This window comes from Heterocephalus glaber, unplaced genomic scaffold (assembly GCF_053883595.1).
Source record: "Heterocephalus glaber isolate CG9 unplaced genomic scaffold, H.glaber_assembly_v1.0 deba00000676, whole genome shotgun sequence".
Taxonomy (NCBI): Eukaryota; Metazoa; Chordata; class Mammalia; order Rodentia; family Bathyergidae; genus Heterocephalus; species Heterocephalus glaber.
The window spans coordinates 7,900,980-7,913,978 of record NW_028258156.1 but is presented as its reverse complement, the minus strand read 5'-3'; the positions used below and the strand labels follow the sequence as shown (position 1 = coordinate 7,913,978).

The window sequence follows — 12,999 nt, the reverse complement described above, 5'->3', positions numbered from 1 at the left end:
TACAATATAATGACATTCATCATTGGAGATATGCACCTTTACAGTCTCTTGGTTCTTATTTTTTCCCCCTTCCCTTGCCCTCCCTTCAATCCCTCCATCCCTCCCTATTTACAAAGACTTTGTTTCCATTTTTTCATTTTCTCATATTAATTCTTCCCTTCTTTCCTTTCGCCTACCCCTCCCACTTCCCCCTCCCCTTTGCCCCTTTTCTTCCTATTTCATATTATCTATTATACCTTTTAGTCCTTATTTACACTTTCAGTTTCTCACACCAGAGAAACTATTCGGTATTTACACATGTGTGTCCTGTTTATTTCATTTAAGAGTATCACCTCAATATGCATCCACTTAGCTATAAATGTCTCTAATTTCTCATTTTTGATGGCTGAGTAGTACTCCATTTTATAAAAAACCACATTTTCTTGATCCAGTCTCCAGTTGATGGGCATTTGGGCTGTTTCCAAGTTTTAGCTATTACAAACTGTGCTGCTATGAACATGGGTGCACATATATCACTGTGGTGTGCTTCTTTTAATTCTTTGGGGAAGATACCCAGCAGGGGAATAGCTGGGTCAAATGGGACTTCCAGTCCTAGTTCTTTGAGGTATCTCCATACTGATTTCCACAGTGGTTGCACCAGTCCACACTTCCACCAGCAGTGCAGCAGTGTTCCTCTTTCCCCACAGCCCCGCCAGCATTTGTTGTTGGTTGATTTCATGATGGCAGCCATTCTTTCTGGAGGTGGAATCTCAGCATTGCTTTCATTTGCATCTCTCAAATGACCAGTGATGTTGAACATTTTTTCATATGTTTATTTGCCATGTCTACTTCTTTGTGTGAGAAATGTCTGTTCATTTCAGATGCCCATTTTTGGATTGGGTCTTTAAATTTGGGAAGTCTGATTTTTAAAAAATTCTTTATAGATTCGAGATAGTAGACCTTTGTCTGAGGGACCACTGGTGAAAATTTTTTCCCACATTGTGGGTTGTCTCTTCACACTGCTGGTGGTTTCTCTTGCTGTGTAGAAGCTTTTTAGTTAAACTTTGGGATTTTAATCCCTAACATGACATTAAAAACTGATCTGTGTCGTATGCCTACCCTCAAAGTCTTAACTCCACCTCTGCATGTGAGAAGACAGCTTTGTTATAAAAGTCACTACCTTTTAGTTTGTTTTTAGGGAGTTTAAAAATAGATCAGAAACAGCCTTACCCAGTACATACATTTAATCACCACAAACATTTCTTTTTTTATGCCTCTAAGCCTGAACATCCAGACATATACACTTACGCACTTATAAATAATATTAAAGTATGTATCCATGAACCACAGGCAGTAGGAAGTATTCTGTGAATTTTGTTTTATCTTTTTTTTCATCCTTTCAAGGAACTATGCCATGTGAATCAAGATGACAGGTAAAAATGCATAGGAAAAGGAAAGAAACTGCCTTGTTGCTCAACTGTCCCAAGCCCATCTCTGATTAAAAACCTATGGCTCCCTAAACCAAGAGGGCTTGACCCTAACAAGGCCATGGTTATAGCCACAAAAGACTGATCCTCAAAAATCTTATATAGGATATGGACAGTCTCACACTGAAAGCAGCTGACAGACGGTATTTTTAAGCTAGTGGTTTGCAAAATACAATGTACATGTAATACAGTTAGTTGATAGGGGACTGAGTTTGGTAAGATCTGTACACAGATGCCAAAAGGGCTGAAGAAGCCCATCATGAAGTGAAGTATGACACTGCACTGAATTGTATCAAGGATGGTACTGATACTTGTCTTGATTGCATCCCTCAGTAGATGCAATGGAGTAGAACTGGCTATGAGAGTTTTCTAGGATGGCAGGTTAATTTGGGTTCTCACTAATGGAAGGTTTTATGACTCTAGTGAGTCCCTGGAGAAGGCAAGGCAAGCAAAGCTGGAAAAGATAATTCTTTCTCAATTTTAGTGCCTGATTTAGGATAGGTGGGCACAGAGGATAAATACTGTGTTTACTTTCAAAGAAATGTTAAAGTAATTATAATTATTGCATCGCATTGATGGATTAAACTAGAATAGGAAGCATAGGACATAATGACATAATGTGGTTTATTTCAAAGTACACACACACATACTGTATTTCATAGAGCAATAGAGGAATTTTTTTCCAAAAGAACAAATAAGATTAGGAAAATAAGACTCATGGATTCCTGCACATTCCTAGTTTCATGACACTGCGGTTTTATTGGGTTAGTGTAACCACACTTGGCTACCAAAATAGCTTTCATTCTGAGGTTGTTACTGCAAAGTAAGTAGCTTACAGTTCCCTCACACCTCACCGGATATTAATCTTTCAAAGTTCTTGCCCTCCCTTTTGCAATGTTCCTGATGTTCATACTTCCTATTGAGAAACTGCCACACACATTGAGGATATCCTGCTTGGTTAGCAGGTCAATTTTTCCGAGTGGCAATTCTCAGGAAAGTTGTTTTGGGGGGCAAACCTATACCATTGTGGTCCTGAAGTTTGTCAGATCCAGATCATCAACTAATCATGGTCTTGAACAATAGTTGTCCAAAGTAGCTCTCTTGTGGAATTGCCACGGCTAGGCAATAATTTCTTCTTATTTAGAAGCATTAGACATTGGTAGGTGTGTTTCTGCTATCAGTTATGCCATTTTATGTTAGGTTATGCAACAAAATATCTTTTGAAAGCCCCAGATACTTCAAGAAGTGCTATCACATTGAAAAAATTATAAGAAGGTGATTTGAAGAAATGATGGTCCCAGCAGGATTTGTTTTTAAACTGTGACCTCTCATAGCACTTCATAATTGTTTTGTTAGTGCCAGGAAATCTCATGTAGGAGAAATATGGTCAGTTTTTCTAAGATTTACATCATTAAAGGATATTTCTCTTTTTTTCCATTAAGTTTATTGCTACATTTTAGTTATACAATACAGTTACATTCATCACTGGGATCTTGTACCTTTACATGATGTATCTTTGTTCTTATTTTTTCCCCATCCCCCTGCCCTCCCTTCACCCCCTCCACCCTTCCCTATTTACAAAGACTGTGTAAAGGATATTTCTTAATTAGGAGGAGTTTGTTCAAAAGTTGGGGAAATTGAGAGAGCAGTTTGAAGGACTCAAATTCTAATTCTGTGGGTATCTGTTATTTATTACTACATAAAAACACCTTAAAATTTAGTGGATTAAAACAAAAATCATCTTACTGTTCCTGTGAGTGAAGAATTAAGCTAGAGCTTAGTGGGGATGGCTCACCTCTGCTCCACATAGTGGTTTCTGAGCCAGACCAAGTGGCACTGGAAGATGCAAGGTCACCTCAGTCACATGCTCAGGGTCTGGCGCTGGCTGCTGGCTGGGACAGCTCACTTCTCCTCCAAGTGTGCCTCTATCTCCCTGGAATTCTTCATCATTCAGTGGCTCCTCAAAGCAACTGGATCCCCAAAGGAACTGAAAACCTTCTCAAGACGCAGAAATCATATGGCATATTTTTCTCACATTATATTGATCAAAGGAAAGCACAACCTAGAATCATGCTGAGGGGAAACAGACTCTAGTTTTTGGCTGAAAGAGCAGCTGCTACCCAGGAATTGCTAGTGGTCATATTTTGCTGAAAAGCTACTACAGTGGAAGGCTCCTAGCAAAGAGGTTCTAAGTTTCTTCACTGAACAAACTAATATTAGCAACTTGCCTCTTGTGTTATTTCAAATGCTCCAAAGTGCTGTTATCAGACTACTCTTTGTAAAGAAAAGAGCCACCAAGTACACTGGCCAAATAAACATGGCATTTATTATTAAGATCAATTTCAGAGACAATTCAAATGTGGGGAAAATGTGCATGTTAGAGTTAATGAGAAATGGTAATTATCCAATATATGGCTCAACAGAGTTCTAAGATGAATGGATAAATACCTGAGGACTAAAAACTCATTTCTTTGATCACTAACTCCATTGAGTACCAACTTGCATTGATCTCATCCAGCCTGAGGCACTCATTATGGCCTTTGTCTAACAGAATAGGGCCTTAAAGGACCATTATTTCTCTTCCATTCTCTCATCAAACTATGGAGAAAAGCAGTCCATGGGAATAAGGAGAGCAAATGAGTATATGTATTTGTAGCTCAAATACCAAAGCTACACTTTATTGAGAAGTTGGCCCCTACTTTAATTGCTCTGAACCACGCAGCTCAACCAATACACCTTCACCTTCTAGTGGTTCTTTAATTTCCTCACTGTGTTTTCACCATTGAATAAGTTCTCACTACTTTCACAATGGTTTCCTAGGTGATAGGGTTTCCAGGAATGCACTAAGTCAGAGATTACCATATTTCCAAAGTTAATCAATGCCTGCTAAGTCTCTGTTATGTGCCAATAGTGTGCTGGGTGCTGGGAATACAATGGCCAAAATGCTGGTTGAGGGCCTGAGGGTGGACCTTAGCGGTAGAGCGCTTGCGCATGTATGGGATTGATCCCCAGCACTGAAAAACAAAACAAAACAAAAGCTGATGAATGTGGAGTCTGACCTTTTTAAACTTACAGTCTGATTAGAGAAATAGGCCATGAAAATGTAAAATGAATGTTTTAAATAAGAGATATTGTAAGTGTTATGGGTGGAATAAAGAAAGTGATGAGAGAAAACAAGAGGAACCTCCTTTAGACAGAGATGATCATGGAAGTGCATTTGGAAAAAGTGATGTTTAAGCACAGACCTAAAGATCTGAAAGGAAGAATCACATAAAAAGTCAGGGGAAAGTGCTTGGAAACAAAAGAACACAGTGAATATAAAAGTGCTGAGAGGAGAAAGAGCTCACCATGTTCTTAGTATTGAAAGTAGACTGATAACATCAGAGTACAAATAAGCAAACTTCTGTAGAAAATCATAAAACATACCTCAAGATGCAAGTTTAAATTTGTGCCATATTCCACATAAGGAAAATAAATGATTACAAAAATCTTTAAAAAGCAAAATAAGACCACCACAGCAAAAATAACTGGACCCAGAATTTTAGAAGTCTGCAAAAAAATCTTTGAAAGGAAAAAAATGGGGCCTATAGTGGTGTTTTTTCTACCTTCTTCCTAGTCCTATATTGAGAATGTTTTGGGGGTTTATAGGAGTTTATTCATTAGTCTAGTGTTTCTTAACCATAAAATGAAGTCATCCTTCAAAGAAAATATTATAAATAATCGCATTAGCTTAAATTATTTTAATTAAAATGTTTCTTTGAGGTGAATGAAGTGTAAATGCCTTATACTCATACCACTTCATGAAAATCTAAAACTAAATCAAGTTTATGAATTAACTACAAACTTTCAACCAATATATAAAATAAGTAAAAATAATTAATAAGTGAAAATTATCAAGATTAATTTAGAGTAATGGATGATGTTATTTGCTGCTAAGTTGTTGATGTTTGATTTAATAGTAGAAAATGTACTAAATGTATGCATTTAGTTTTACTTGCTGGAAATTTTGGCCATCAGTTGAATCATTATTATCATTGTCATTGTTTTCTTCTTTAAATGCACACACCAAAATACAATATGGAAAATTTTTAAGTACTGTTTTAAAAATTCTTTGTTTTTCACTGCTGCATTTACTGCCAATCATTGCTAGTTTGTATACACACACATACAAACACACACACACACACACACACACACACGACTTTACAAAGTAGCCAGTGACTAGGAATTTACGCTGATGGCCAACTTTGCAGTCTTTTATACTTTCACTCTGTGAAGCAACATACCACTCATTCTCCACTACCTGTCTCTATGAAGTGATTGCAAAATCTCACAGCGCATGTTGAAATGGAATTTGATTTTCTCTAGTACTGTATTAACATGACCATATGTACAAACCAGATGTCTTGCTAAAATTGTGTGAGGTACAAAAATTCTAGAATGTGATTTTATTACTTTAATATTATCATAAATATGAAGATAGAAAAAATGCCTGTTAGCTGTTTCTTTCTTCCTTGCTTCTCATATGAAGAGATAACACCTCATCGCCCTTCCTTTGAATAGAGGCTTCATGATTTTGGACACTTGTGAGGGTAGGTCATAAGAGTTTTTGAAAGTTCTACCTGGACTGTCTTGCAATTGCTTGGCACACTCTCTTCTGGAACTGCCATACCCTGAGCAGGCCAAACAATTTGTGATGGATCTGCCTTTGACAGCTGTGGCTGAGCTGCCACCCAAGGGCCTGTGTCAAGTGCCAGTTATATGAGCAAGCCCCAGATGTCTTACTGTGACTGCAAGAGCAAAACAAGAGAATTCTGTAGCTAACCCCAGTCAATTTACAGAAATATTCAAGACAACAATAAATTGTGGTTTATGTCACTGGCTCCAAAGTTTACACTATTTTCTTGACACTACACTGTGGCCTATTAAAAATTATAATAAATTTTCCTAATGTCAATACTTAAAAGTTGATTCCTGTGATCTCCTTTTGTCATTATATAGCCCTCTGAGCCAGCAAGGGTAAGTGTGGGTATCACCATTTTATAGAAGAGTAAATACAGCCCAATTAGACATAGACCATGTACCTTAATTGAAAGTATTTAACCCTACCAGGCAGGATGTGTATGCAAAATATTCCCTACACTGGTTGCCATTCTACCTACCATTTTATCAGAAAAGATTTATTTACTTGGCTAGTGATCTGTTTGTGTCTCCAACTGTTTCTTATTAAAATGTGAGCAGGACCAGTTTATACAACAAACAAATTGTCAGGTACCATCTGTCAAGACCTGCCTAAGAGTCCACAGACAGTTACTAATTTCAAAGTAGGGTATCCATAGTGGGGACTCCAGGCACAAACTCTTTCTTCAGAAGGCCTCTTAGATCAGCCCTTAAGTGGAAGATGCTCCTTGATTGGTGGCAGTCACTTGACTGCATTAGCAGGTGAGCCAGCCAGATCCCAAGCCCCTGGTCTCCTGACTCCAGAGCTTTTTGCTCAGTGGGACCTGGCCACTGCTTTGGGCTCACTCTAGACTGAGACCAGCATTTGGTCCTCCTGGGGGAGCCATGCAGTGCAAGAGAATGTACAGCTAACCAGTATAGCCTCAGGCAAATAAGTGAAAGAGTTTTCAAACTCCACTTGGTACAAGGACTCATGTTATTTTGAAGTTTTCTCCTTTACCCTGTTAATACTCAGATGGAGGGTGTTTCACTGGAATGGAATCACTTGCAGTAAACATGAAGATCACCCACAGAATCTACTTAAGTCTCTGCTAGAAGCCAAAAACACCACACAGTTATGTGATCCAAATCCCTGGGTCAGACACATGCGTGGCTCTCAGATCACTTCTCAGCAAAATTCTTTGGTTAACAGTGGATTCAGCCAGCACACTTGCTGAGTGCCAGGATAATCAAGATCACTTTGCCCATAGATGACAGTTCTGGGAAACATGAGGGCAGCTGTAACTCTTCAGGTCTTTCAAAGCATTTCAAAAGCCACAAAGAGCAGTGTGTTAGTCAAAACCACATTTTCCTGACAGTGCTTGGGGCTCTCAGAACTAGGCACATGACTAAATTTATTCAAGCATTTTCTCCATCATCGAGCAGGGTTTTAGTTTTGTTTTTGTTTTCAATTAATGGTTCCTTCAAATACCACTCATACAGGAGAAAATAAACACTATAACAATAAACATCAATTATTATAAAATTTTCCCCTATGTTTATAATTCTCAATAGGAATGCCTGAATTCCTGTAGAATATGATGAGAATTTCAGTTGGTAGGAAGAATTCAGAGGTTCAGGCCACCAGCTCTCCAAAGAAAGGAGATGGAATTTCTACATCAATGACAGTCCTCTTTAGCTACTGTGTTAGCTACCTGGACCTCTGATTTATTTGTTTCTTTTTCAAAACAGAATGAAAATCACTTAAGTAAATTATCTCAAGGATGAATTGCAGAACAACAGTATTTAACACATATTAAATACTCAGTTGGATAAGTGCTTCATTATGCATTATCTCATTGAATTCACAAAACATTCTTGTCAAGTAACACTTATTTTATCATTCTAAGGAAAAAAATAAATTATATTTTTCTCTATATGCCCATTCAACACTCTTTTGTGACCCTGTATATAGGTTTATTCCTGTTCTTCAATTGTCCATTCAACACCAAATGAGTGTCTTATGGTTCAATTCAATTCTGTCACTAAACAAGCTCAGCACAGACTCCACATATTAAGAGCTCAGTCCGCACAACCCCCATTTCAGACATCAATCATAAGTCCCAGGCTGTCTCCTGTATTTTTCACCAACCAGCTAAAAGTCAGAGTTCCCAAAACTCTCTTTTTGGATTAAATAATTTGCTAGCGTGGTTTTCAGAACTCAGGGGTATACTTAATTATGTATATCAGTTTATTAAAACAATAAACGATATGATAAAGTATACACAGGAACAGTCAGATGAAGAAACACACAGCATGAGGTCTCAGAGGATTCTGGGTGCAGGAGCTTCTGTTCCTGTGAAGATGAGATGTGTCACCCTCTCAGCATGGGCATATGTTCCCCGAATGAAGTCTCCAAATCTCATAGTTCAGGAATTTTTATGTAGGATTTACCATGTCAGTAAGATCAACAATTAACTCAGTCTCACTTTTTTCTACTTCCTAGAGGATGGAGGGTGAGGAAAGGTCCAAAGCTTCTAATGATGGCTGGGTCTTTCTGGTAACGAACCCACCAAGAGATACCTCATTAGAACAAAAGATGCACCTACCACTCAAGATATCCCAAGGGATTAGGAGCTCTGTGCCAGGAGCCAGGGTCAATGAACCAATATCAGAATAACAACAACAACAACAAAAAGCATTTCTGTCACTCAGTTTAGGAGCTCCGTGTCAAGAACAAATGACAGAGACTTAATACTTTATTATATCACCTTATAATCTCCATTTCACAAAGAAGGGGATTAAGATATGGTATGTTTCCCTAACTAGCTGAAGATCACCCAAGAAGTAACTGGTAGAACAGGCATTCTAATCCCAATCCACCTGACTGCAGAGCTGGCAATCACAGCCTCCGTGCCATGCAAACTTGCTTCAGAGGCCTGCCTGTACATCAACAGAACATTTGTACAGTGGCACACAGCAAATGGAGTCAGTTCCTAACTTTTGATTATCCAACATACTAATACATATTTGGTCACAGTGGCATGATGATTTATAACAAATAATACATATATTTCGTCTTTTTCTCTCTTTCTTGGCACAGAGCTCCCCAGATCTTTGGGATTTCAGAAGTATCTTTTATGCTAATAAGATGACTAAAGGTGGGAGCTACTGGATTGCTTCAGGATGGGGCTGGTTGCAAGGGGAACCAACCAGTTGATTAGAGGATTGGAATTTTGACTATAACTTCTAGTGAGAGGCTGGAGATTGACTTAGTCACCAGCTGGCCAATGGTCTAATCAATTATGTATATGTAATGAAGCTTTCATATGAAAACAAGAGGATGGGGTCAGATTGCTTCTGGGTTGGTAAACACATCCAGTCCCAGACCTCACCCCCCTATACTTTTCTTCTGGCTGTTCATCTATATCCTTTGTAATAAACCCCAAAAGATAAGTAGCTATTTCCCTGAGTCCTGTGAGCCCAGGTGACTCTCCATTTATGGCCTGTTAGAGTATGGGTGACAGTCTGAGACTTGTGACTGACATCTGAAGGGGTAAGATTCTTGTGGGACTAAGTGCTGACCCTGTGGGGCCTGTGCTAACACTGAGCTAGTTAGCCTCAGGATTGAATTTTAGGATGCAGTTGGTGTTTGCAGAGAACTGGAGAATTGCTTGGTGTGGGAATAATGGCCACACATTTGGTGGCCTTTCCAAGAGGGTGATCATAGAGAAAAGTGGTTTGTTTTTCTCATAGTCACTTTTGGGTGTACTCTCCTCACCCTTAGTCACCCTTCTGTTGACACTTCTGCAAAGGGAGCCTATGATAGTCCCGTGCCTTCCACCAAGAACTCCTGTCCTTGTGCCAGGGGCCCTCTGGGTTGGACTGGTGGAGGAATTGTTCCATTCAGCCCTCTCCCTTGCCAGCTCCCTGACTGCCCTGTCTCTAGTTCACTCCTTCTATGGGCCCCATTTTCTTACCTGCTCTCTGCTGTCCAACAGTAAGATTTCCCATCAGAAAACAAGCATGTTAGTCTCAAAAATACAATGTACCAATGAGCCCTCTTCATTGCAGCAGCCCATTTAAGAGCATTCTGTATTGAAAAATTCCTATCTACCCACATCTTAAAACCCAACAGTGAAAACTGTGCTTTAATATATGTCAAGATGAAGTTAAGCCAAAGTTTCCTGTTTCACTTTTTACTGTACTCATTTAAATAAATCCTTAGTGGACTCTGTTTCCTACTGCCAGAAAATATTAGTCATTTCCACGTCTAATGGCACATTTTGTGAAATACTCTGCACTGTAGAGTCACACAGCATCTGAGTTATCTACTCTGACTCTCCTTCTGGCCTTCATTGTTTTGAAATTATTCCATAACTATTTTTCCATTTCTGTTCATTTAATGGCAGTGTTTGTATTCTTCATTCTTTTCCTTATATTCTTTCAGGCTAGCCTTTGAAATGTCAGGCTTGGTTCACAAAAATAAAATTTAAAAACAGGAAGAAAGGAACTTTGTTGTCATTTCTTTCAAATTGTAGGAGTAATATATTTTGTTTAAAAATTAGATTTTTAACCAATTAATTCATGCTTTGAGAATCATTGGTATAAAAGAGAGCTTAAAAAGGCCTTGGAGATTATTTCTACCTTACTTAAAGCTCTACTAGTTGTAACGTACACTCAGACTGGCCTGAATACAGAACTTTTACTGGAAGCAGCTGGGATATCTTCCAGACTGGCAAGGACTGAAGAACATAGCAGCAGTAGGACAGAAGGAGTTAGTTCCTTCCTTCCTCTTCCCTCTCTCTCTCTTCCTCCATCCCTTCCCTCCATGCTCCCCCCTTTTCTCCAGTCCCTTTTCTAGGTTGCTCTGTTCAAACAATCAAAAAAGAGAGTTGATTGCTACTGGCCAGCCAATAGATTGACTCCTCCCTAGGTTCTGTGTCACCTTTGTGTCTTCCATGTTACAATGAGGGAGTTCTCAGAGAACGGAGGGGTAATGTTGGCAGAGCTGTCAATAGCATCTACCACATTAGCTGCATAGAGAAGTGCAGTTTGGAAAAATTGAGACTGGCCACAGAACATATATCTAATATTTGGTAAAACCAAGCCTGGAGGCGGTAAATAAAAATTTAGTTTCTTGGCCAGAGGCATTCTGGAGCTGCCAGTACTAGTGCTGGAGAGTTCATTGTTAAATCTTCATGAATTTTTTAAGCAGGTCAACCTTGGTAATTGAAAATTAGCCATAGTTAGAATATTTACACTATGAAAATCATTTACCATTACAAACCAGGAGATTTTTCCCTTTCCTTTTCAAAGAATCAGCTTACAGGAATGCCCTTGCTCAGTTCCATGAGGGGGGACTTGACAAAAATGCAGATACCATATTTGAGGTGAGTGGCCAGTTCTGCATTGTCTGATAGCAGCCACACTAACTGTATCATTACCTGATTGTCCTGTAGCCAGCTAGACTCCTGGGTAGACCTGGACAGCACTTTTTCTCTTCTTTATAATTCCACAAAATAAGCCCATTGTTCTTGTGCCTGCTCTTGTTACCAAATTCAAAGCCAATTCCTTCCTAATTGTTAAACAATAAATATTCACTATTTAAAAAGTAAGACAAGCCTGACCAAGTGCATGTAAACCAAAAGTGTTCTTCAGAGACGTGCTTAAAAGAACAAAGCAGCCAATAAAAAAAATTCCTCCTGGGGATTTGACTTTCTGGGTAGTTATTTAAAGACAAATCATGTACAAATTGCTCACAACATCTTTCTCCAGCCTCCAGTAATGTGGCCTGGCTGCTCACTACCTCATTCCCATCAGCAGATGATGGTTGGGAGAGAAAGGAACCACCATGTCTGTAAGTGATTCCCCAGGGTCCAGGCCTCTGCCACCCATTATGAAGCCCACTGACGTACCTCTATTGTCATACTGACGGTGCTCCATTCAGGCTCTTGTCCCACATTTCTTAAGAGGCATAAACTACATGTACCTCACTGACCACAAGACAGCACTGGGATGGGGGGAGGGGCACTGTATTTCCATCCAGTAATGCTTCCTGGGTCACAGAGCCTAAAATAACACAAAGCAATGCTCCAGCCTTTCCAGAGGAATGTGAGGGCAGTGATCACCACCACTATTGCTCTGCTGTGACTCTGGCGTGATTTCCCAGAACATGATGTCGTTATGAGAGTTCCTAGGCACGCAGATCTGGCACTATTGCACTTTCTTAGGATACTCAGGAAACATGCGCATGCCAAGATAAATACAGTCCTGGCACTTACATCTATGGAGATAAAAGCATTTCATGAATTTTGATGCCCTATCTTCTTCTTTCTCTTTTTCCTTTTTTCTTCTTCCTCCTGTCTTCTCCACTTCCTCCTCTACCTCATCCTCAACCACATTCAATATTTATTGAACTTCCAACACAATACTGAGTTAGGTACTTTGAGAAACACAAGAATATGCACTGAAGTTAAAAAAAAAAAAAGAAAAAGAATACAACTCAGGATCTGGATCTGGCTATCTTCCTCTCTAAGATTAACCTATGTAATCTTACTCATTGTTTTTCAAAAGCCCATGTTATTAACATGATTATCAACATCCTGTTATCAACACAGATCCTTAGTTATGAAGGATATTTCATGATCCATCCCTTGTAGTTTCTTGGAAGAGGCAAGCATTTGGAAAGCTAATGAGAACATGGAGAAATACCTTCTATACAATGTATTAAGATTTATTGTACTTATTTTATTAAGCCACAAATTGTTTTCAGTGGATTAATGCATTATATAATGTAATCTTTACAACAACACTGTGAGGTGGGGTATCCCATATATTGTAATATTGGACAGTTTTAGGTCCACCTGTTCTT

General features: G+C 39.0%; 1 protein-coding gene across 2 annotated transcripts in view; it reads right to left on the bottom strand.

Annotated features, from left to right (window-relative positions):
- Positions 1 to 12,999, bottom strand: part of LOC147829244 (uncharacterized) — a 266,493-nt gene that overhangs the window by 94,712 nt on the left and 158,782 nt on the right. The window contains exon 1 of one of the 2 annotated variants that reach the window (XM_087206435.1): positions 12,044 to 12,697. The exons of the other annotated variant lie outside the window; for it this stretch is intronic. Coding sequence (XP_087062561.1) covers positions 12,044 to 12,071 — 28 coding nt within the window. The 5' untranslated portion in view covers positions 12,072 to 12,697. Of the gene's footprint in view, positions 1 to 12,043; positions 12,698 to 12,999 lie in introns of those variants that run through there. 2 annotated transcript variants of the gene reach the window in all.